The sequence below is a fragment of the Papio anubis genome, chromosome 17 (assembly GCF_008728515.1).
Source record: "Papio anubis isolate 15944 chromosome 17, Panubis1.0, whole genome shotgun sequence".
Taxonomy (NCBI): domain Eukaryota; kingdom Metazoa; phylum Chordata; class Mammalia; order Primates; family Cercopithecidae; genus Papio; species Papio anubis.
In genome coordinates this window covers 51,741,764-51,766,883 of record NC_044992.1, presented here as the reverse complement: position 1 = coordinate 51,766,883, position 25,120 = coordinate 51,741,764, and the positions used below count along the sequence as shown (strand labels likewise).

The window sequence follows — 25,120 nt, the reverse complement described above, 5'->3', positions numbered from 1 at the left end:
GACCCTCACACGTAATCATCAGGCACCAAGCTTCTCACACTGTCAAAGCCAAGAGGATGGAATTGCCATTCTTGGCGTCCGCCGGCTTTGCTACATCAAGGCTGTCCTTTAAGTTCATCTTGTTCATCTTGGGATGGTCCCGCAGCGGAAAGACGTTGCTGACAGCGGTTGACAATCCCCTCTTGACAAACCGATATGAATTTAGCCTACAGAAAAAACAGGTTTAAACACCTGTTGGATGTCTGGTTGCTGTAACTGGTGCTAAGCCTAGCCCCGGGGATCACAGAGACTGTGGCCCCATGTAACAGAACCCTGGGTTGGCTTCTGCTGGCTACTCTCGTGTGCCCAGTCCCGAGAGACAGCCTAGGAACCTCCAGCAGCCAGCAAGAAGAAGTGCGCAAGCGCACTGTGAACGGCTCGCGCAACACTTTGTTACTTAGGAAACAGCCAATCAGCGATCCGGTAGCTGACCAATGGGAAGCACGGTCTTGCCGGCCCGGCTAATTTGAACGCGAGGCGCCAGGTGGAGGTTGGCGCGGGTAGGGGAGAGTGTGGGGCGCACTCCCCTGGGGTGGGTACTCCTGTCTGTGTTGTGGCAGTGGGACCCGCGAGCAAGCAGCGACGCCAGCGGCGGAGAACCGACAAAAGGTAAGCCCTGGCCCACTGCGAAGCCGACCCCGCGAACGCCTGCTCTCAGGTCTCAGACGCGCAGACCCAGCTGCTCCGGGCGGTGGCCTGAGCCAGGCTTCTTTTGTGCTGGACGTCAAGGTGCGGCGCGGAGACTGAGCTTTGCCGCCGCCCCGGCAGGCCCTGCATGGACCCCTTTAAACTGGGCGGGAAGCGGGGCGCTTCCTTACACACCCGTACGGGTGGTCGGGACCCCTCTGCTTATCTATGCTGGACCTAGACTGGGCCTGCACATCTGCCACCGGGGCCTGGCCTTCTGTAAGTCGGCCCCGTGAAAGGTCCTCCTGCTCTCAAGTGAGGAAGAATTGGACTCTTATGAACACTAGAACTAAAGGCCTGGGACTCCCTGCATGTCAGTGTGGAGTAAGTAAGCCCCTCTCCACCCATCTTTACTGAACCGATTGCAGAGCTGCACGTGCCAGTGGCTGTAGCACGCAGTAAATTTTTTTTTTTTTTTTTTTGGAGTTGGAGTCTCTCTGTCTGTCTCTTAGGCTGGAGTGCAATGGGACGATCTTGGCTCACTGCAACCTCCGCCTCCCCGGTTCAAGCGATTCTCCTACCTCAGCCTCCCGAGTAGCTGGGATTAAAGGCGCCTACCACCACACTCAGCTAATTTTTGTATTTTTAGCAGAGATAGGGTTGGCTGGGCTGGTATCGAACTTCTGACCTTAGGTGATCCGCCTGCCTCGGCCTCCCAAAGTGCTGGGATTACAGATGTGAGCCACCGCGCCTGGCCAAATATTTGATTGAATGAAGGAACAAGTGAAAGAACATTTATATGACAGAAGACCAGGCCTCTGTTACTGCTCCTAGGATGCATCTCCCCTTAGCTTTGACCTTCTAAGGAACTGAAGTGACATGGAAAAGATTAAGCCTGGTCTGTGCTACAGAACTTAAGGGATTTTATTGAAGACATTGGTTCCTCTAGCATCATGGGAAAATGCCATATGTCATATAATTCTAACAGTAATGCTAATATCTATTGAGCACTTACCAGGTTTGAATGAACTCATTTAGTCTTCACAAATATATGGGGTATATACTAATGTTATTTACAATTTACAGGTTGGAAAACTGAGGCTCAGAGATGTTAAGCCTAGTTTAGAGGAGAACATCTCAATGTTATATTGCTTTCTCCAATCTTCTCCCTATTCTATTTCTTCCCCAATCACTGCATCCCGTGCTTCAACAAGTACAAAGGTATCCAGTCATTCGCTGCCTATTTCATTGTTGAATTTCCCCACCCCTAGAGAGTTATTTTAAGATGTTGGTCTTTATATTATCTAACCCAATTCCATTTATACCTTTTTAAAAAAGTATACATGTATACTGTTGCAAAAAATAAAATAGAAGTTAAAAAAAAGTATACATATAGCATATTTTATAAATTTATAAATTGTTTTTATACCTGGCCACAAAACAAATCTAAACAACTATCAGAATATTGTATAAAAGATAATCTCTTTATGTAAGCAATTAAATTATAAATACCACATTAACAATTTTTTTTTTTTGGAAGTAGAGGCAAGTTCTCCCTATGTTGCCCAAGCTGGTCTTGAACTCCTGACCTCAAGCTATTCTCCTACCTCCGCCTCCCAAAGTCCTGGGATTACAGGCATGAGCTACTGTGCCCAGCTCATGTTTGGATTTTTTTTTTCCCCCCTGAAACAGAGTTTCGCTCTTGTTGCCCAGGCTAGAGTGCAGTGGCACCACTTTGGCTCACTACAACCTCTACCTCCCAAGTTCAAGCAATTCTCCTGCCTCAGCCTCCGGAGTAGCTGGCATTACAGGCATCCGCCACCACGCCCGGCTAATTTTTTGTATTTTTAGTAGAGACGGGGTTTCACCATGTTGGCCAGGCTGGTCTCAAAATCCTAACATCAGCTGATCCACCAGCCTCGGCCTCCCAAAGTGCTAAGATTATAGGCGTGAGCCACCATGCCTGGCCTGAAATTTTTTTTTTTTTTTTTTTGAGACGGAGTCTCGCTCTGTCGCCCAGGCTGGAGTGCAGTGGCCGGGTCTCAGCTCACAGCAAGCTCCGCCTCCCGGGTTCCCGCCATTCTCCTGCCTCAGCCTCCCGAGTAGCTGGGACTACAGGCGCCGCCACCTCGCCTGGCTAGTTTTTTGTATTTTTTGTAGTAGAGACGGGGTTTCACCGTGTTAGCCAGGATGGTCTCGATCTTCTGACCTCGTGATCCGCCCGTCTCGGCCTCCCAAAGTGCTGGGATTACAGGCTTGAGCCACCGCGCCCGGCCTTGCCTGGCCTGAAATTTTTAAAAAATATACTTGTCAGTCAAATAGGGAATCATAATTGTAATTAAAAGATAATTAGCATGGAACAATTATAAAAATACTATTTATAAAACTTGTGAGATGCAGTTAAAGTGATACTTACAGGACAATTTATAGTCTTAAATGCTTATATTAGAACATTTTGTTTAAGAAACTGAAAGTTAATGAGGCAAATACCAAACTTTAATAAGACAGAACAGTAGAGAACATATGTAGAATATAAAAGAAGATAAGACTGGGTGTGGTGGCTCACGCCTGTAATCCCAGCATTTTGGGAGGCCAAGGTGTGTGGACAGCTTGAGCCCAGGAGTTCAAGACCAGCCTGGGCAATATGGTGAAACCCCATCTTTTTTTAAAAATTTAAAATTAGGGGAGTATGGTGGCGTGTGCCTGTGATCCCAGCTACTCAGGAGGCTGAGGTGGGAGGATCTTTTGAGCCTTAGGAGGTCGAGGCTACAGTGAGCCGTGATCGCGCCACTGCACTCCACCGTAGGCATCAGAGTGACACTGTCTTGATAAATAAATAAATAAATAAATAAACTAAAAGCAGAATCAATGAAATAGCGTTTTATCATATAATAGAGAGGATTATTTTGGTCAAAAGCTGTATCCAGAAAAGACTAATTAAAAAAAACCTCTGGCAATACTGATGGAGAAATAAAGAAATAAAACACACAAAAAAAGATCTTAGGAGCAAAAATAGGTACATACTTCAGTTACAGAGATTAAAAGAGAGAGAAACGCAATGAAACATTCTTTTTGACAATGCCTTTGGAAAATTTTCTAGGAAAAAACAACTTGCCAAAACTGACTCAAGAAGTTATGGAAATTTTGACTAGATCTAGGACTACTCCGTTGAGGAATTCAATTTTCCATAGAAAAAATTGAGTTAGTTTAAAATGCATCTTCACAGGCATGAAAAATCTATACCAAATTCCACCAGAAACTTACAGGCAATTAAAAAAGATGATTCTACCTTATGCAAACTCTCCCTATAAAAAAGAGAAAACATGTTGAGTGCATTTTTGAGATCAAAAACGACACAAAGAAAATTACAAGTCAGGCCAGGCACGGTGGCTCACGCCTGTAATCCCAGCACTTTGGGAGGCCAAGGCAGGTGGATCACCTGAGGTCAGGAGTTTGAGACCAGCCTGACCAACATGGTGAAACCCCATCTCTACTAAAAATACAAAAAATAGCCAGGCGTGGTGGCAGGCACCTGTAATCTCAGCTACTAGGGAGACTGAGGCAGGAGAATTGCTTGAACCGGGGAGGCAGAGGTTGCAGTGAGCTGAGACCACGCCATTGCACTCCAGCCTGCTGGGCAACAAGAGCAAAACTCCATTTCAAAAAAGAAAAAAAAAAACTACAAGTCAATCTGTTTCATTAATGTAGTTGCAAAAATCTTAATAAAATATTAGCAATCAGAAACCAGTTATGTATTTAAAAACTAGATTATGACAAAGTTGAATTTATCCCAAGAATGAAAGAATGGTTTAACATTGGAAAATCTATTAATACAATTTACACATTTAGAGATTTAAAGAGCAAACATATCCCATTAGGCACAGAAATACAATTCAATAGGAGCAGGTGTGGTGGCTCACTCCTATATTCCCAGCACTTTGGGAGGCTGAGGTGGGAGGATCGCTTGAGCCCAGGAGTTGGAGATCCACCTGGGCAGCATAGTGAGACATCATTTCTACGAAAAATTTAAAAATTAGCCAGGGATGGTGGCACACCTGTGGTCCTAGCTACTGGGGAGGTAGGTGACGTGATGAAGTGGGAAGATGGCTTAAGCCCAGGAGTTCAAGGCTGCTGTGAGCGGTGATCCCACCACTGCACTCCAGCCTGGGCAACAATGTGAGACCCGGTCTAAAAAAATAAAAAAGGAAAAGAAAAAGAAAATTGAATTTAATAAAATTCAATATCCATTCATGACTTTTAAATATATATAGGTAAACTAGAAATGGAGACAAATTTCCTTAAACAAACAAAGTGTGAAATAGTAGAAGCATTCTTCATAAAATCAGGAAAGGGATGAGGATACTCACTATTACTGCTTTTATTCAATATTGTGCTGGAGGTCCTAACCGGAAATGTAAGACAAGAAAAATAAATAAAAATAAATTAAGACTAGGAAGAAACTCACAACACTATCATCAATTACAGCCTTATGATTATCTATTTAAAAAAACAAAAGAACACAATTTCTTCCTCTGCATGACCACATGTAGGAAGAACCAGTGGCCCAGGGGTGCTGTTCTTTTGTGGGTACCAAGGTGAGGAGGAGATGGAAGCTGCCCAAGCCCAATTGCAGGGCAGAACAGCCTAAGGATGGGGTAGTGTCCCCGGTGACAGAGGTCAAGTTCTAGCCTTGCTACTTCACGTTTGGGAGACAAGTTCCTGTGCCTCCTGTTCCTTTTGTAGGGTAGGGATGTAACAATTGTTATGAAAGTTAAACACCATTTGTAAAGCACTTAACATAGTGTCTAATTCATAGTAAGCACTGAGTAAATGTTAGCTGTAATAATAATTATTTTTAGACTTTTGGATTCAGACTCTGCTCTTCTCTGGCTCTTATTTATTCATAGGACAAATTCAGCATCTGCTGCATGCTGGGCTGGGTGCCCAGGCACCTGGGGGTACACAGACTATGTCAGAAGAAGGTCCTGCTCTTGGAGCTTAAGGACAAAAAAACAAGTGCATGAGGGTTGTGAAGGAGAGATGAAGGGGGCTACAGCATCACCTGTAAAACTAGGACATCCAGGGGTTGGGCTTCTTCCCCTACCCCCTCACCCTTACTACCTTCTTCAGCTCCCAGTGTCTGCAGGGAGATTCCCTCAAGTCCTCTGAAATTTTTCTCCAGGGACTTCTGAGGAGCATGGGCTCACTGGGCCTGTCTCTACTAGGGTGGGCAGAGCAGGCCATCTCCAAAACAACAGAATCTTGGTTTTCCAGCCCCAGCCTGGCAGAGCACTAGCCTCTGGGTTTTAATGAGCTGCCCTGGGTTAGAAACAGGACGTGACTGTGACTGGCTGAGAATCCTGAAGATCTTATTAAAGAATCATCTCCCTTGTACTTTGGGCTGAACTGCTCTTTCCAACCAAGGATCAAAGCAAACTTGACACACGTTCTCTCATTAATCTCCCCATCCCCTGGGGCGGGAGCAGCTCAGTAGCTGTTTTCTCTGGTTCTCAAAGGGGGAAGCTGATGCGACATTGACCTGGTGTGGCCTGTGGAAAGACCTCCACCTTGGTCAGATGCTGAACAGGGACCAGGACCCAGGCATCCTAGCAGCGGCTATGCCAAGTGTCATCCACACTTTGTGCCCATGCCCCCAGCACCATCTCAGCAAGAAGGAAAACATCTCATTAGGCAAACAGACTCAGCCACACTGGCCCTCAGGAGGCGGGAGGAGAGAACTGTAAAGGTTATGAGCACTCCTTTGCCAGTGCCCTTTTTAATTTCCTGCTTAGAATGTTAGGCTGCTCTGTGGCTCCTCCTCAGCTAAAGCCCTCCCCATGGGAAGCTGCGACTGCCAGGAAATGTGGACCCAGGCATCCTCTGCCTTCACTTCCCCAGGTGCCAAAGTGGGGTTTCCTGGGGGTAGGTCTGCAAGAGTAGGAGACAGCAACCCTCTCTGTTGAAAATTAGGTACAGCCGGGCGCAGTGGCTCACGACTGTAATCCCAACATTTTGGGAAGCCAAGGCAGGCGAATCACCTGAAGTCAGGAGTTCGAGACCAGCTGGCCAACATGGTGAAACCTCGTCTCTACTAAAAATCCAAAAATTACCTGGCTGTGCTGGTAGGCGCCTGTAATCCCAGCTACTCGGGAGGCTGAGGCAGGGGATTGCTTGAACCCGGGAGGCAAAGGTTTTGCAGTGAGCTGAGATCACGCCATTGCACTCCAATCTGGGCGACAGAGCGAGACTCTGTCTCAAAAAAAATAAAATAGAAAGAAAAAGAAAATTAGGTGCAGTCCATCTATTTGAAAGTGTTTATAGAATACAGAATGCTAATTCCATAAAAGGGATTATAATTATTATACAAACATAAGGGACTATTACAACAATGTGATCATTGTAGCATAATATGTAATATCACTATAAGGCAGTATGGCCCGGTGTGTAGTCAGACTGCCTGGATTGGAATCAGGCTCCATCACTCACTAGCATTGAGACCTTGGGCAAACTGCTTAACCCTCTTTGTCTCAATTTCTTCATTGAAAAATGAGTATAATAATAGTATCCATCTTGTGAGATTGCAATGGGGATAAAAGGAGATATGTGTAAGGTGCTTTGAACAGTTCCTGACACAGTGAGCACTTAGCTAATATGCTTACTATGGCAATCTAATAGCTGGGACAGGAATAGAATTACATACATGTAAAAGGATTATGGTTGGTTGATATCTTTCTCTTATTTTATATGGGGAAGAAGTTAAGAAGTTTAGGGGTGAGGGAACAGGAGTTTCAAATCAGCTCAGTTCTGTCTCATTCCCCAAGGAAAACCTTAGCTATTTGCTAAAGTGTCAGGTAGAAACCCCACTTTTCTTTGCTGAATGACCTTGGTATTTGTGACCCACCAGTGGAAGCTAGTCTTTACCTGGAAGGTATGCATCTATTCAGAATGCCCAGGAACAGCCCCTGTTCCTCACCTCTGTCAATATATCCCTGGAGTTGGGCTGAACTTTTCCAGGATGCATTCCAAAATTCCATCCCTACCCTTGGTACGCTGCATTCCAAGAATTCCATCCCTACCCTTTGTACACTGTTTCGAAAGAGAAATGAAAAACCAAGGAGAGAGTCTGGGGGAGATATAAGTAAGATATAAGATATAAGATATGAGTAAATATGTGTTTGGAATTATTACCCAGTCAACATTAGGAAATCTGTTGAGTCACACTCTACATTAATAGATTAAAGAAGAAATATGTGTGATCACTTCAGCAAGTGCCAAAAAGCATTTTATAAAATTCAACACCCATTCCTACCTTCCTAATGGGCAGTGGAGGTGGGGAACTAAATATAGAAGAGCTGGCCGGGTGCGGTGGCTCAAGCCTGTAATCCCAGCACTTTGGGAGGCCGAGACGGGCGGATCACGAGGTCAGGAGATCGAGACCATCCTGGCTAACCCGGTGAAACCCCGTCTCTACAAAAAAATACAAAAAACTAGCCGGGCGAGGTGGCGGGCGCCTGTAGTCCCAGCTACTTGGGAGGCTGAGGCAGGAGAATGGCGTAAGCCCGGGAGGCAGAGCTTGCAGTGAGCTGAGATCCGGTCACTGCACTCCAGCCCAGGCGACAGAGCAAGACTCCGTCTCAAAAAAAAAAAAAAAAAAAGAAATAGAAGAGCTAAAAATAGAAAGTAACTGTCATTATTTGCAAATGATATCATCATTTAATTGAAAGACTTAAGAGAATCAATGACAATCTATTAGAACCAATAAGGGAGTTGAGCAATGTGGCCAGGTACAAGATCTGCATGCAGAAATCAGTAGCTTTCCTATCTTCTGGAAAAAAGGAGTTTGAAAATGTAATTTTAAAAGGAGTAGGTGGGTGCAGTGGCTCACGCCTGTAATCCCAGCACTTTGGAAGGCCAAGACGGATGGATCACTTGAGGTCAGGAGTTAGAGCCCCCACCTCTACTAAAAATACAAAAATTAGCTGGGCGTGGTGCACACCCGTAGTCCCAGCTGCTCAGAAGATTGAGGCAAGAGAACCTGGGAGGTGGAGGTTGCAGTGAGCCGAGATGGTGCCACTGCACTCCAGCCTGGGCGATAGCGAGACTCAGTCTCAAAAAAAATAAAAATAAAACAAGGATTCTATACATAATATAGGAAAGATCATGTAATAACTGGTAATAAGTCTATCAGGAAATATATAATACCCATGTGAGGAAAATTATAAAATTTTACTAAAGACTGTAAAGGTGTGAATAAATGGAAAGAGATATTGGTTCCTAGGTGGGAACACTTGATATTGTAAAGATGCCAATTTTCCTCATATTAATCTATAAGTTCAAAATAATCCAAATTAAAATCTTAGAAGGATTTTTCATAGTTCATAAGCTGATTCTAAAACCATATGTAAGACAAGATGCCTAAAAATAGCCAAGAAAAAGAGCAATGAGGTGATATATGATAAAACCACACTAATTACAAGAGTGAGGTACTGGAAAAGGAATGGACATAACGAAACAGAAGAGAAAGTCCAGAAACAAATTCATGTTTCTTTCTCTTTTTTTGAGATGGAGTCTGTCTCTGTCACCCAAGCTGGATTACAATGGCGCGATCTCAGCTCACTGCAACCTCTGCCTCCCAAGTTCAAGTGGTTCTCCTACCTGGGCCTCCTGAGTAGCTGGGATTACAGGCGCCTGCCACCATGCCCGACTAATTTTTGTATTTTTAGTAGAGACGGAGTTTCACCACATTGGCCGGGCTGGTCCCAAACTCCTGACCTTAAGTGATCTGCCAGCCTCAGCCTCCCAAAGTGCTAGGATTACAGGCGTGACTTCCCAAAGTGCTAGGATTACAGGCATGAGCCACCACACCTGGCACAAACTCATGTTCCTTTTTTTTTTTTTTTTTTTTTTTGAAATGGAGTTTCACTCTTGTTGCCCAGGCTGGAGTGCAGTGGCATGATCTCAGCTTACCACAACCTCTACCTCCCAGGTTCAAGTGATTCTCCTGCCTCAGCCTCCCGAGTAGCTGGGACTACAGGTATGTGCCACCACACCCAGCTAATTTTGTATTTTTTGTAGAGAGGGGGTTCCTTCATGTTGGTCAAACTGGTCTCGAACTTCCAACCTCAGGTGATCTGCCCACCTTGGCCTCCCAAAGTTCTAGGATTACAGGTGTGAGCTACCACACCCAGCTACAAATTCATGTTTCTATGAGACTTTAGTTATGTTAAATTTGGCATTTCAAATTGGTGGAGGAAGAATGCACTATTCAATAAATGACCTTGAGGATAATTGCTTACCAATTAGAAAGAAAATATATTTAGAAACCTGCTCATATAGTTCACACACAAAAAAAATTCCATCTCCATTACGACCTCAATATGAGAAAGAAAAAGTATTAGACAGAAATATAAGAAGAGGGTTTATTACCTTGTAGAAGAAATGTCTTCTTAAGTATGGCATAAAAGCTATAAAATAAAAGATTGACATGTTTGACCATTTAAGTGTTAAAAACTTCACTATGGCCGGGGTAGGATTTTTTCCAGGAATGCATGGTTGGTTTGATACCAGGAATAATATCTAATAAATTAACATAGCAACAAAATAAGGGAGAAAAAAACACATAAACATATTGGGATGGCCAGGTGAGGTGGCTCATGCCTGTCATCCTAGCACTTTGGGAGGCCAAGGTGGGCAGATCACCTGAGGTCAGGAGTTCGAGACCAGCCTGGCCAACGTGGCAAAACACCATCTCTACTAAAAACACAAAAATTAGCCAGGCCTGCTGGCGGGCACCTGTAATCCCAGCTATTGGGGAAGCTGAGGCAGGAGAATTGCTTGAACCTGGGAGGCGGAGGTTGCAGTGAGCTGAGATCATGCCACTGCACTCCAGCCTGGGCAACAAAGAGTGAAACTCCGTCTCAAAAAAAAAAAAAAAAAAATACATATATGTGTGTGTGTGTGTGTGTGTGTGTATATGGAAATACTAAAAGAGCATTGATAAAATTCTAGACTTTCCTAATAATAACCCCAAGTAAAACAAAAATAGAAGAAATTGCTAATATGATAAAGACTACTTGTATAAAACTAATGTCTAAATAGGGAAACGCTAAAGCCATTTCCTTTAGAATCAGAAGCAAAACAGGAATGCACATTATCATAATTATTCAACATTGTTTTAGAAATTCTAGAGACTGCAATAGACAAGAAATGAAATATTGGGTATGAATATAGAGAAGAAAAGGTAAAAACTTTTTCCTCTTCTGATACATAATTGTATACTTGGAAAACTCAGTAAGTTCTAACAAAAATAAATGAAATTAATAAGAGAGTTTGGGGGTGGCAGATATAGCGTGAATATATAAAATTAGTTGTGTTCCTCCATACTAGTAATTATCAGTTGGAAATGTAAATGGGGAAAAGTGTTCCATCCACAGGAGCAATTAAGTACATAAAACACCTGAGAAATATATTAAAAGGACAATTACAGAACTAACTGAAGAGATAGAAAACTATAAAATCTTATTGAGGGACGTAAAAAATATCTGAACAAAAAGAAAGGCAGTAGCCACAATCTTGCCTGAAAGCATTTAATACACTTGGCTGCTAAAGGCTTATGTAAAGTAAAAAAATAAAAGGCTCAGTATAATAAATATGTAAATGTAATACAGTTCAAACTGTAGTCCCAATAGGGTTTTTGAGGGAGGAGAGGGCTCCAAGTTGGGGGTAGACTTGATAAAATTTTCTTGAAATCAAGTAGCATAATAAATGCCTGAAAATAGCCGAGAAAGCTATAGAAAAGAAAGAGTAATGAAGAGGTTCTCGCCTTACTAGCTGGAAAGCATACTGTAAAGTAATATCATGGAAACAGTGTGGCACTGGCCCAAGGATAGACAGAGCTACATGAGGGTTATGAAAAGTAAGGGAAAAAAAAAGAATAGACAAATGGATTCATGGAACATAGTAGAAAGCCCAGTAAGAGGCCTCCAACAATATAGTCATTTGAGGCCTGGTGTGGTGGCTCACGCCTATAATCCCAACACTTTGGGAGGCCGAGGTGAGCAGATCACAAGGTCAGGATTTCGAGACCAGCCTGACCAACATGGTGAAACCCCATCTCTACTAAAAATACGCACAAAAAATTAGCTGAGCATGGTGGCACATGCCTGTAATCTCAGCTACTCAGGAGGCTGAGGCAGGGGAATCGCTTGAACCTGGGAGGCGGAGGTTGCAGTGAGCTGAGATCATGCCATTGCACTCCAGCCTGGGCGACAGAGCAAGAGTCCGTCTCAAAAATATATATATATATATAGTCATTTGAGTATGACAAAGATGGTATTTCAAGTGCGAAAGAGATATAATTGGTTTCGGCACCAATATTTTTACTCTCTTGAGGCATAAAACAGAGACCAGTCATTGGGAGTGGGTGGAGGGGGCCTTGGAGTGCTGAGGGGGCACCTGGTCAGGCCTGGGGTGGGATTGGTCCTCAGCTCCACCATGTCTCGGCCAGGTGTCGCCACGGTGATGGCAGTGGAGGACAGCACGCTGCAAGTGGTGGTGCGGGTGCGGCCCCCCACCCCTCGGGAGCTGGACGGTCAGCGGCGGCCAGTGGTTCAGGTGGTGGACGAGCGGGTGCTGGTGTTTAACCCTGAGGAGCCCGATGGAGGGCTCCCTAGCCTGAAGTGGGGCAGCACCCATGATGGCCCCAAGAAGAAGGGCAAAGACCTGACGTTTGTCTTTGACCGGATCTTTGGCGAGGCGGCCACCCAACAGGACGTGTTCCAGCACACCACACACAGCATCCTGGACAGCTTCCTTCAGGGCTACAACTGCTCAGGTGAGAACCTCAGCCCTGCCTGGCAGTGGCCTGGCCTCCCTGCCTCCTCCTAAGGGAAGGGTTTCATGTGTCTTCTGGCACGTGCCCGCCTCCCCCAGGCTGGGCACGATTTACTAAGGAGTTTTGTACAATGTCCCATCATGCTCTTTGGGACCCCCATTCATTCATTCAGTCTATGGGGGAGGCACTCTACTGGGCCCAGGGCTGCACCAGCAAATCAGACAGGACAGTTCCTGTCCACTCGGTGCTCACAGTCTAGAGGGGGGAAGACACCACTCACAGATCACACCCACAGTGTGTGGCGATAAACCAGGGTAAATGGTAAGACGGAGATAACTGTGGGCCTTCAACACCAAAAGCTGCCTCGCCTACAGAAGGAAGGCATAGCCCACACCCATAGTGGAGATCCGGTCATCCCAAATCCACTGGCCTATGGGGGAGCAGAACAAACACACAGAGAACTCCAACCCTGCAGTGGGAACATGGAGGGTGTGATTAGTGGGAGCAGTGGACCAGGGAACACAGGAGGCAAAGGAAAGGGGCTTGAGGGACAAGGGAAGGTCTGAGCTGGGTGGCAAGGCACTGGGGTCCTCCTCCTTACTCTGTCCTCTGCAGTGTTTGCCTACGGGGCTACCGGGGCTGGGAAGACACACACCATGCTGGGAAGGGAGGGGGACCCCGGCATCATGTACCTGACCACCGTGGAACTGTACAGGCGCCTGGAGGCCCGCCAGCAGGAGAAGTGCTTCGAGGTGCTCATCAGCTACCAGGAGGTCGGCTGCCGCTGCCCTGGGCCTCGTTTTCACAACCACCTGGGGGGAAGCAAGCCCATGGGGTGGAGTGAGCTGGTGTGGGACAGGGTGGCAGGAAATGGAGAGCTGGGGCCCCTCAAGGAGATAGATACAGCTCAGTGAGAGGCTGCACTGGAGACACCCGCCCGTTCACCCTGCTGTGGTCATATAACACAGTCCCGGGAAGCGCCACTCCTGTGGGTGTCTCAGATACACCCCGGCCTCAGCTCCCCTGTCCAGCCGCTAGGGAGAGGTTTCCTGATGGGCCGCTCTCCCTCAGGCCTTTTCCTTTCTTCCTTTCTCAGGTGTACAATGAGCAGATCCATGACCTCCTGGAACCCAAGGGGCCCCTTGCCATCCGCGAGGACCCCGACAAGGGGGTGGTGGTGCAAGGACTTTCTTTCCACCAGGTGTGGGATTGGGCTTGGGTACGACGATCAGCCCCATGGGTCCTTGGGGTTCCCTCACAAAACTGTTTGGGGATGCCCTAGGTCCTGTGATGGTGGTGGCAGTGGTGGTGGTATCAAGGGGGTGATGTAGGTTCTGAAGAGCAGCCCTTCCTGTTAGGGGAAAAGTCCTGGTCGGGGAACCCACAGCCCCGTTCCTGGGCCTCTCCTCTGTAGCCAGCCTCAGCTGAGCAGCTGCTGGAGATGCTGACCAGGGGGAACCGTAACCGCACACAGCACCCCACTGATGCCAACGCGACTTCCTCCCGCTCCCATGCCATCTTCCAGGTGAGGTCATGGGTCAGAGCCTGAAACCAGGGCTCCTGATGCCTAGCTCCCCCTCACCCCTGCCATCTCCCTTCAGATCTTTGTGAAGCAGCAGGACAGGGTTCCAGGACTGACCCAGGCTGTCCAGATGGCCAAGATGAGCCTGATTGACCTAGCTGGCTCAGAGCGGGCATCCAGCACCCATGCGAAGGGGGAGCGGCTGCGGGAGGGGGCCAACATCAACCGATCTCTGCTGGCTCTCATCAACGTCCTCAACGCCTTGGCCGACGCAAAGGTAAAGCGGCGCAGGCCGGCGTTCCCCCTAGGATAGCAACTGAGCACCTGAACCCAGGGCCAAAGGCCACAGGGCCCCATCCTGGGTCAGTGCCATCAGCCTCCTCACCCCACACCTGCTCACTGCACCCCCCAGGGCCGCAAGACCCATGTGCCCTACCGGGACAGCAAACTGACCCGCCTGCTCAAAGACTCCCTCGGGGGCAACTGCCGCACAGTGATGATCGCTGCCATCAGCCCCTCCAGCCTGGCCTACGAGGACACATACAACACCCTCAAATATGCCGACCGGGCCAAGGAGATCAGGCTCTCGGTGCGTGCTTCCGCCGGGGAGCAGGGAAGGGTGGGACCCAAGCAGCTCCCACAAATCCCTGAGCCAAGTGTCCCCAAGGCAAAGGAAAGAAGTTCCTCTGGCCTGGGCATGGTGGCTCATGCCTGTAATCCCAGCACTTTGGGAGGCCGAGGGGGGCAGATCACCAGAGGTCAGGAGTTCGAGACCAGCCTGGGCAGCACAGTGAAACCCCCGTCTCTACTAAAAATACAAAAATTTGCGGGGCATGGTGGTGGGTGCCTGTAATCCCAGCTACTCCGGAGGCTGAGGCAGAAGAATCATTTGAACCTAAGAGGTGACGGTTGCAATGAGCTGGGATAATGCCACTGCACTCCAGCCTGGGCAACAGAGCTAGACTCTGTCTCAAAAAAAAAGAAGTTCCTCTGTCTTCAGAGAGTCTTTGTGATAGAAGCGACACAGTCCTCATCCCTGGGTGGGAAGTCACCAGCTAAGAGGGGCAAGATGGTCTCCAAAACCAAGGGAGACAGCAGGAGGGTGGCCTCTCATTGGCCAGTGGTCTAGTTCAGACTTGTTTTTAGCAGCAGGAGCATATTTTCAGCAAAACATAAACACTGATATATGCTTTCTGCTACATCTGCTTGACCCCTATCTCCCTCCCTCCCTCCCCTAGGGAGCCCTGGCTCTCCTGGGACCACTGCAAGAACACCCTAACCCTGGCAAGAAGGTCTTATTTGTGGAGTCGGGGGTCTTCTGCCCCTCGCTGTGGTCTTAGGCACGATACTGACCTTCTCTGCTGTGTCTCCCCACTTGCGAGGGTGGGTCATGGGGACATGGGTGAGACCTAGCGCAGTGCCTGGCTGTCGGAGGTAGCTGATAAAAGCTGCTTTGAATGAATAAATAAATCTCTCTCCTATTCCCCATCTCAGCTGAAGAGCAACGTGACCAGCCTGGACTGTCACATCAGCCAGTATGCTACCATCTGCCAACAGCTCCAGGCTGAGGTGAGGAGCCTGCCCTGGGGGCAGAGAGCCAGAGGCAGGAGCTTGAGGGTGTGACCGGGACTCTGTCTGCCCCTCCCCTCCTGTGCTTAGCCGGGGTTCTCTGGGGCTGGGCTGGGCTGCTTCTGTTCCAGGTAGCCGCTCTGAGGAAGAAGCTCCAAGTATATGAAGGGGGAGGCCAACCCCCAAAACAGTACCTCCCAAGATCCCCCAAGTCGGGACCACCACCACAACAGTGAGTTCCACTGCCCATTCCCGCCCCCACCCTGCAGCTCAGCCAGGATGGGGAGCCAGGCCCCCTTCTCCAGTTTCTGGAAGAATAGGACTCCTTGCTTCTGCTCCAATCCCTAGGGTTAAGGGTTCGCACCCAGTGCTGTGTCCAGTGAGTAAATGGCACCCCAGCCCATAAGAGCAGGGCCTACTATTTGAGAGAAGGTGAACTTAGGGGTGTTCGCAAACCAGAAAATCCCTGACCCCTCCTACCCTCAGCTACTGCCCATTTGTCACCTAAGCGTCTGCCCCTTATGGACTCTATATGACCTGGGTGCCACAGAGATCCCACCCGTTCCCTGCTCTCCCACCTGGCCCACATCCTGCCCCTCAAACCCTCCTTTCCCTCTTAGCCTTCCCAGCTCCCCCTTGCCACCCCACCCTCCCAGCCAGCCCTGCACCCCAGAGCTCCCTGCAGGGCCTAGAGCCCTTCAAGAGGAGAGTCTGGGGACAGAGGCCCAGGTGGAGAGGGCCATGGAAGGGAACTCTTCAGACCAGGAGCAGTCCGCAAAGGACCAGGGTGAAGGCCCAGCTGAGGAGGTAGGACTTGGGGGTGTGAGGCCTGGGTAACGGAAGGGCTTGGAGCTGGTGGGATATTGGAAAAAATGCCTCTCCCTGACTCAGAGTCCCTTCAGTCCCGTCTCTCTATGTGGATGTCTTGCACCTTCGTCATTAGGAGGATTTCAGATTCTGGGCAGGAAAAAGAAATGATCCATCAGATCGTTGTGTGTTTGGAAGTGACCAAGACCTGGTCATTCTAGGAGCTGTCATTTCCACTCTTGTAGGAGGGAAGGATTTTAGAAACTGTTTATAAAGGTGGGGAGGCCATCCTGGCCCCTCTACTTGTGCCTTCTCCTTCCTCTTTAGGTTCCAACACAGATGCCAGAGCAGAACCCCACACATGCACTGCCAGAGTCCCCTGGCCTGACCCTGCAGCCCAACCCAGTTGTGGGCCACCTCTCAGCACAGGAACTGGAACGGGATCGTTCTAAACAGTAGGTATCTTCTTGCTGTATTCTGGAATCCAGGTGGGAGGTGACGGGTTCAGCCTCCCTGGGGGTGGGAATTGGTGTTAAGCACATCACAAAAGCTTTGTCTCTTCATCAGCACTGTCCTTTACTGGGTTTCACCTCTTTGGTGTTATCATCACCTACTCAATTAGCTTATGACCTCTACGTATTCCTCTACATAGCTGGCTGCCCAGCAGGAGAGGGAAGCAAAACGCCAGAGTCCATCCAGGCAGCCAGCAGGCCCTGGGTCAGAGCAGGGTGGCTGGGACTTGCGCTTTGCTTTCCAGTCTGAGGCCAGGCTGCCCATCTACAGCGAGGAGGGGGCAGCCAAGGGAAGCTGAACATCAGGCTGGGGAAAGGACAGCCTTCCTGAGCCAGTGTTTATCATGTGTCTTCATCAACGGATTGACTGTGGCTATTTATTCTCAGAAGTAAATATCAACCACTACTCAAAGCCAAAGAAAAATGGATTTTGGACCATTCTTTCTATGCTTCATAGAAAGATGCTGCTAATATTTTTCTCCTTGGCCCCTAGTTCCTAAATCCCCTGCCACTTAGCTCTGTTACTGCCATCCCGCTCTTCCCTCCCCAGCACGCTTCACGCTAGGCAGTGTATTTAAAGCTTCTGGACAGAAGGGCCTGTTTAATTTTATTTCTTGTTGGGGAGTGTCTGTTCCCGACTCAGCAAAAATGCTGCAGTCTGAATAATCGGCAGCTCATTATCTGTCTCCTGCTATCAGGTCCTGCCCGGGGCCCTGGAGAGGAAAGGATGCACTGCTGGGACGTCCCCCTCATCTCCCAGGGAACAACCATGAGCTCCTACCAATGACCCAGGGCCCATCTGCTAGGGATCCCCGTTATGAGGAGAGAGGACACCAGGGTCCTTATTTCTGCCCTGGCTTTGTGGTCTCCAACAGATTGCTTCAACCTTGGCCTTGACTTGCGGATCATAGTCCCCAGTCTCCCTACTTCTCGGGGATGAAGTACTAATAAAATGTAACAAATCTCCATGCTGGAAACGTCCTAACACCAGATCATTGAAAATATTTCCCTTTGATTTTAGAATTTAGAATCTTGGATCACTAGAGCACTGAGTAGATCTTAGATTTTCCAATTCAGTGGTTTTTCAGATTTTTTTTTTTAATTGTTTTTTGCTACAGTGAAATCTAATGCACAGAACAGTCAAAACAGAGTTACTCTGTCTAATGGGTTTTTGAAACCTAATTTGAAAACCCCTGATTTAGACCAGCTCCCCATTTATCAGATGGGGCACTGGAGCCTTTGTTCAGGCTCACATAGCAAGAGGGACGGGGCCAGAGCCTGGATATTCCCCCAAACGCCCACGCTTCACAATTGTCTAATCTTCCTTGTAATGTGTGGCTCGTGCAGATACAGAATGAGTTTCCACTGTGTCCATTTTAATTTATATCCTGCCTTTTTTCAAAAAGGCCTCGAGGCTGCATTATAAAATGAATTTGTGTTCCCTGAGCACACCCTGACTGAGGGCAGTGGAGGGGGCTTCAGAGATGTCCAGGCTGGTAGAACTACCTGAGGATAAATCATTTTCCGTGGATAATTCCCACTGAGATAATTGTGTTTATTCTTTTATCATAGGTGTGCCTTACAGAAAGAAAATATGCTTTATTAGAATCTAAATTTATAACCTCAATAATCTCATTACCCTCGTCATTTCCTTTAAATAGCCCCCCAGTGCCTGTGAAATACACCTTGATTCCCACATACTTTTTCAGGATCCCAATCATTAAATAGAAAGCATGGACTGAATGTGTTTTTGAGGGTTTTCTTAGAACCACGATGAACATACCCTATCTTACATAATCTCCTCTTATCCTAACCAGCAAGATGGTATTATTTCCATTTTACAGGAAACAATAGTTAGCTAGACCTACAGTGCTTATTACATGCCAGGTATTCTTTAAACATTTTGTCTGTAAAGTAACTCATTCAGTCTTTCCAATAACCCTATGAAGTGGGTGCATTTGTTATCCCCATTCTCAGGTTGTGGAGACTGAGGTTAACCAGTGCATCCAAGATCACAAACCTGGGAGGTATTGGAGCCAGGATGTGAGCAGGAAACTGGCAGTCTAACTTGAGCTGGGCTCTTAACTGCTCCCTTGCACTGCCCTTAGGGTAGATGAACTCATGATTGCAGCACTAGTAAGTGGCAGAGCCAAGAGGAGACTCAGACCTTCTGAGTCCAGGGCCATCCAGTGCCCTTTCCTTATTTCTCAGATCACTGTCTTTGTCATGGGATGTGTTTAGTGGGCGACACCTCCCACCATTACCTGTGGCCATCCTGGCCAGCCTTGGCCTTCAGCAAAAGTATAGCAGAGCAGGAGCAGGAGCAGGAGCAGAGCAGGCTGGGAGGGTGGTGAGCCTGGCCAGCCCGTCTGGAGCGAGGCAGGAGGGAACCAGGGGACCAGTTCAGGCTCCTCAGCCACAGCTGGAGTGATGAGGACAGGTGCATGGCATAGAGGCTCCTGGTCAGGCTGGGTCTGAGCAGGGCTGGGAATCCCCTTTCTTCTGTTCCAGGTTGGCCCTTAAGGTGCTGTGCCTGGCCCAGCGGCAGTACTCCCTGCTCCAAGCAGCCAACCTCCTGACTCCCGACATGATCACGGAGTTTGAGACCCTACAGCAGCTGGTGCAAGAGGAAAAACCCGAGCCTGGGGCAGAGGCCTCTAGCACTTCTGGCCTGGCCAGGGGGGCACCTCTGACTCAGGAGCTGTGTTCAGAGTCAAGTGAGTCTCATCCTGCTCTCCCTGCCTATGGGTGCTGTCTTCAAGGCCCCACTGGGGCTGAGGGGTGTCCAGGGGCCTCAGTTACTGGGTTTTGCTGCTGTAGGAGGCTGGGCCCCTGGGATCCTAGACTTCTGCACACAGAGTGGCCCCAGGAGACCTGAGGGGTTATGGGCTCCTTCATGTCTCCAGTGTCTGGCTCCCCAAGTTCTACAAATTCTCCTTCCTTCTGTGCAGTCCCTGTGCAGTCTCCTCTCCACCCAGAGCCTCCAGGATACACTGGCCCTGTGACCCGGACCATGGCGAGGCGACTGAGTGGCCCCCTGCACACGCTGGGGATCCCATCTGGACCTAACTACACACCAGCCCAGGAATCCCGATGGCCCATGGAGAAGAAGAAGAGGAGGAGACCAAGCCCCTTGGAGCCAGACAGTCCCATGGCCCCAAAGCGGGGCACCAAGCGCCAGCGCCAGTCCTTCCTGCCCTGCCTGAGGAGAGGGTCTCTGCCTGACGCCCAACCTTCACAGGGGCCCAGCACCCCCAAAGGAGAAAGGGCCTCCTCCCCCTGCCATTCCCCTCACTTTTGCCCAACCACAGTCATCAAAAGCCGGGTGCCCCTAGGCCCTTCTGCCATGCAGAACTGTTCCACCCCGCTGGCCCTGCCCACTCGAGACCTCAACGCCACCTTCGATCTCTCCGAGGAGCCTCCCTCAAAGCCCAGTTTCCATGAATGCATTGGCTGGGACAAAATCCCCCAGGAGCTGAGCAGGCTAGACCAGCCCTTCATCCCCAGGTGGGTCTCCCAGTCTCGCTCCACCCCTTCCGTCGGGGTCACTTGTCAGCAAGGGACTTCTTGGTGCTGCTGAGAAATATGGAGGACAGCCTGACTCGTGGAGCTGGGACGGCTCCTATCTGTTCCCCTTTGGTTGTGATCCGCTTTGCTCCCCAGGCCCAGGAGAGCCTATACAGCTATACAGCTGCCAAGGAGGCGTCACTTCCCTCGAGGCGCCTGCCTGGTCTGTCCATGCTGCAAAGCCACCCACTCTCTGCTGGTTTGTAGCTAATGGGACCCCAACTTGGAAAGAGTCAGCAGGGAACAGGAATGTACTAGGGGAGCCCAACACTACTGTTCCTGTCCTTACTCGGGCTCTTTGACCTGGGCTGCATTCTATGTTCCACTAGGAAATACCTCTTTCTGCCACTTCTACTCCAGATTTTGGCCTCTGGCCCAGCATCTGGAACAGGAAAGGGGGTCCTTAGAAAACTCAGTTCAATATTTTCCAGTGAGAAGATGAAGCTCTCACTCCCCCTTTCCACACACATGGCAGGGAAGGGGAACAGCAGCCCGCTCAGGACAGTCCAAGGCCAAGAACCAGTGGCAGACTGACCTGCACCTGTGGTGCAGAGGCTGGCAGGCTCTGCCTACCTGTGCCCTGCCCCCTTCCACAGCCCAAGAAGCAGCTCTTGGTAACAAGCGCAGAGCCGGGCAGGTGGAAGGGTGAAACTGTTTGAACTCCAGTTCCCTGGGTGCACCAGAAACTGACATCTGGATGTCCTCCCAGAGCAGGTCTGTCACTCAGCTGTCAGCCAGGCAGAGTGAGGCAGGGAGAGGAATCCACCTCTTTGTAGAAGAAACCTCAGAGGTCATCTTGTCCAACCACCCTCCCCCATGCCTGAGCTGGGGGCTGGAGGGAGGAAGCGGCTGGCCCTGCTTCTGGTTCCCTGCTGATCGGCCTCCTTCCCCTCCCTCCCTCCCTAGGGGATCCATGCCCTTATTCACCATGAAGGGTCCCAAGCCAACATCTTCCCTCCCTGGGACCTCTGCCTGCCAGAAGAAGCGCATTGCGAGGTGAGATTTTGGAGGGGTCGGTTGTCTGGGAGAAGGAGCTCGCTCTCAGCAGGGCAGCAGACACCTGGGCCGACTCTGGGCCCCCAGTGTCTCTGTCTCTGGACCCCCCGAGCAAGCAGCTGAGGTCCTGTGAGCAGGGTGCGCATCTAGTGCTCCACCTGAGGTTTCCTTGGCCCTTGCTATCCCAGGATCACCCAGAGCTGATCCACGAGGGAGGCGCTCAGCACCCATTGGTCCGTGAGGGAGGTGCTGCACACTATTAATCCAGCAAAGGGACTCTCCATCCTCACCGCTACTTCCCTCTCATATCCCCAACCCTAGACACTGCCTCTCCGGCCCTTAGATCCGGCTCTGGAAGCTCCTGCTGGCGCCCAGCATCCTTTGCTCTCAGAGCTTAGTGTTGAGTATTTACATGCCCCACTCAATGCACACCCATAGTCCAGAGACAGGGCCGTAACCGTCCACCTTCCCTCCTTTCCTCCCTCAGTTCCTCAGTCTCCCGTGGCCGCAGCCGCATTGCCCGCCTCCCCAGCAGCACTTTGAAGAGGCCAGCTGGGCCCCTTGTACTCCCAGGTGACTGGCACTAGGGACAGGGATAGCCTGGGTCATGGAGGCCAATGAAGACAAGAAGCAGGAGGGCGCAGGGGGGTGCTGAGACCCAGAAGAAAGGAGGGCCTAGGGTACTGCCAAGCATCTCACGGGCACTGCTGATGAGACAGGTGGGAGGTGGGCTGGAGGACGGGGACAGAGCCTCACTTTCCTTCCTCGCTGCACTCCCCGCCACCATCCAACTGGCCTGCAGAGCTGCCCTTGAGTCCCCTGTGCCCTAGCAACCAGAGGAGTGGAAAGGACCTCATCAGGGTGGGGAGAGCGCTGTCAGCGGGGAACGGCGTCACCAAGGTGTCCTGACCGCGAGAATGTCCTGATCACCAAGGTGTCCTAACCCACCGGCCCCTCTATGCTGGATAGACCTGGAGCCACCTGCACCAGGAGCTGGACCTGCCTTCCTTACCTGGGAGCAATTAGAGCCAACACACCTTCGCTGTATTAACATCCCTTCCCAGACATCACCCTGCTACTCACCCTCTGTTAATCTCCTGTTACACTCAGCTTCTTAGCATGTACATATTCATTTGTGAGTGTTAACGTGCTGCTATTTTTTGGTTTTGGTTTTGGTTTTGGTTTTGAGATGGAGTCTCACTCTGTCGCCCAGGCCGGAGTGCAGTGGTACGATCTCGGCTCACTGCAACCTCCGCCTCCTGGGTTCAAGTAATTCTCCTGCCTCAGCTTTCCAAGTAGCTGGGATTACAGGTGCCCGCCACCATGCCCAGCTAATTTTCATCTGTTTAATAGAGATGGGGTTTTGCCATGTTGGCCAGGCTAGTCTTGAACTCCTGACCTCGGTGATCCGCTTGCCTCAGCTTCCCAAAAGTGCTGAGATTATAGGGGTGAGCCACCGCGCCTGACCCATGTTGCTGTTTTAAAGGTGCTGCCATGTTCCTCCCTCATTTTTAATTTTTATTTTGCTTGAGACAGAATCTTGCTCTGTGACCCAGGCTGGAGTGCAGTTGCATGATCTCGGCTCACTGCAACCTCCGCCTCCCAGGTTACTCTCTTGCCTCAGCCTCCCTAGTAGCTGGGACTACAGGTCCCCCCGCCACCACACCCAGCTAATTTTTTTGTATTTTTAGTAGAGACGGGGTTTCACCGTGTTAGCCAGGCTAGTCTCAATCTCCTGACCTCGTGATCCACCTGCCTCAGCCTCCCAAAGTGCTGGGATTACAGGCATGAGCCACCGCGCCCGGCCTCCCCTCTCATTTATGATGCCCTCTGTGCAGGCAGACGGCTCTTGGGCTCTTTTCCCCACCTGTGTCTAACACAGGCCCCACAGTGTTGGCCATGGGCAGTGGAGGAGGAGTGAGGATGGGTTGGGGAGCGGGGAGTCGCAGCTTGGCTCTTCCTGGTTTCTGAGACGGACATCTTCATCCCTACTCCCCTCAGTCCCCAACCACAGTCCTGGTGAAGATAATGGTGCCTTGATTTCCAAATGAAGACAGCTTTATTGTTTCACTCTATTGTAAATAGGATACACGTTCAGTGTAAAAGTGTAAAGAAAGGGGAATTCAGCCTTAATGCTGCACCCAGATATAAATGCTAATGATACTTGGGTTTATAGCCTTCTGATCCTTTATTTCTACATATATATATATAGATATATACATATATTTTTGGTATAACAGTAAACCGTCTCCATCCTTGGTGTGTGTGTCTCTCTGTACACCTAGATAGGATAGCAACACCTTCCCTTTCTCACCTTCCTACTCTTAAGACCTCAGGAAACTTCTGAGTATATACAGAAAACAGTTCTCACTCTGCCTCCTCCTGGAGCCTGAGGTCTGAGCCCGGCTCTTCACTCCACAGCCCAATACACCTTGAAGGGCCTCCTCTTCTCCGTGGGTTTGGGGTAATTGCACTTGGAGGTCTCTTCCACCCTTCTCCAGCCTTGGGGGTGGGTTGCTAGGAGTTCTACCTTCTTAGTGGTCACCAGGTCTTAGGTGAGGCTCCAAGCTAAACCCCGCAGGCCTGAGTCCAGTGCAGTCTGCTATGCCGCCATGCCTCCACCTGGTTTGTGACTTCCGTCTCCACTCCCTTGGATTGTGTGACAGTGCCACATAAGTTTCCCTCCATTCTCCCCATGAAGACATGGTTGGCTGAATGAATTAATAGTGTAAACAAAATTACAGGAGTCTGTGTTTAACCTGCTTCTGAAAACAAACATGTTAAAGGTATTTAGAGCATTGTGAGAAGCATGTAAATAAATGCGGCTAATTTCAAGTGAGTCCTGGCTGTTCTGGGGGAGCAGCCTCTACCAGGTCAGCCCCTCAGCTCTGAACCCTTTTTGTTTCTGTTTTGTTTTGTTTTGAGACAGAGTCTCACTGCAGCTCCCAGGCTGTAGTGCAGTGGTGCGATTTCGGCTTACTGCAAGCTCTGCTTCCCCGGTTCAAACGATTCTCCTGCTTCAGTCTCCTGAAGTGCTGGGACTACAGGTGTGAGCTACCACACCTGGCTCACACCTCTATTTTTAGTAGAGACAGGGTTTCACCATGTTGGCCAGGCTGGTCTCGAACTCCTGACCTCAAGTGATCCACCCACCTCGGCTTCCCAAAGTGCTAGGACTACAGGCATGAGCCACCGTGCCCGGCCTCTGAGCCCTTTTTGGAGTAGAGGAAAGAATAGCCAGGAGCATCGAGCACCCACTGGCTGCCAGGCCCTTCACCGAGCTGCGTCACCTCATAAGGGAGATAATGATAGGCTCCGAAAGGGTCACAAAACTTGCCCAGAGTTAGACTCAAGCGTTCTGGATCTGAGGTCTGCTTCTCTGCCTCACACCGAGCTGCTCTCCTCCAGAAGTGAATAATGTCTGCTCACTTCTAGAGGGAAGTGAAAAGGACAGACATTTCATGTGCTTGGGGTTCCCTCCTTTCCAATTAGTCTTAATGAGGTTTCCCCCCACTCTGTACCATGATTTCCAGAGAAGCAGTCACAGATTCACATCATCATAGCCCCCAGCACCCTGGCATGGTGCCTTGACCTCAGGAGGCCTTGCTGAGTGTTGGTTGGATTCAAATTGAATAACATCCGCCATTT

General features: G+C 49.4%; 1 protein-coding gene across 4 annotated transcripts; it reads left to right on the top strand.

The window, feature by feature from the left end:
- Positions 1–269: 269 nt before the first annotated feature.
- On the top strand, positions 270–24,365 carry KIF18B (kinesin family member 18B). Of its 4 annotated transcripts, none has more exons than XM_021929293.2 (16): positions 271–648; positions 12,173–12,499; positions 13,115–13,272; positions 13,596–13,700; positions 13,914–14,024; positions 14,101–14,298; positions 14,434–14,610; positions 15,516–15,590; positions 15,722–15,822; positions 16,211–16,397; positions 16,725–16,852; positions 19,421–19,626; positions 19,861–20,416; positions 21,383–21,472; positions 21,960–22,045; positions 22,275–23,074. In XM_021929293.2, exons 2-16 carry the CDS (start codon positions 12,187–12,189, stop codon positions 22,379–22,381), a joined length of 2,598 nt encoding a protein of 865 aa, XP_021784985.1. In that variant the 5' UTR covers positions 271–648; positions 12,173–12,186; the 3' UTR covers positions 22,382–23,074. The 4 variants fall into 4 exon arrangements, with proteins under 4 accessions (XP_021784986.1, XP_021784985.1, XP_009189094.1 ...); XM_009190830.4 differs by having other exon boundaries at positions 271–1,050; XM_009190832.4 differs by having other exon boundaries at positions 271–1,050; positions 21,960–24,365.
- The last annotated feature ends 755 nt before the right edge of the window (positions 24,366–25,120 follow it).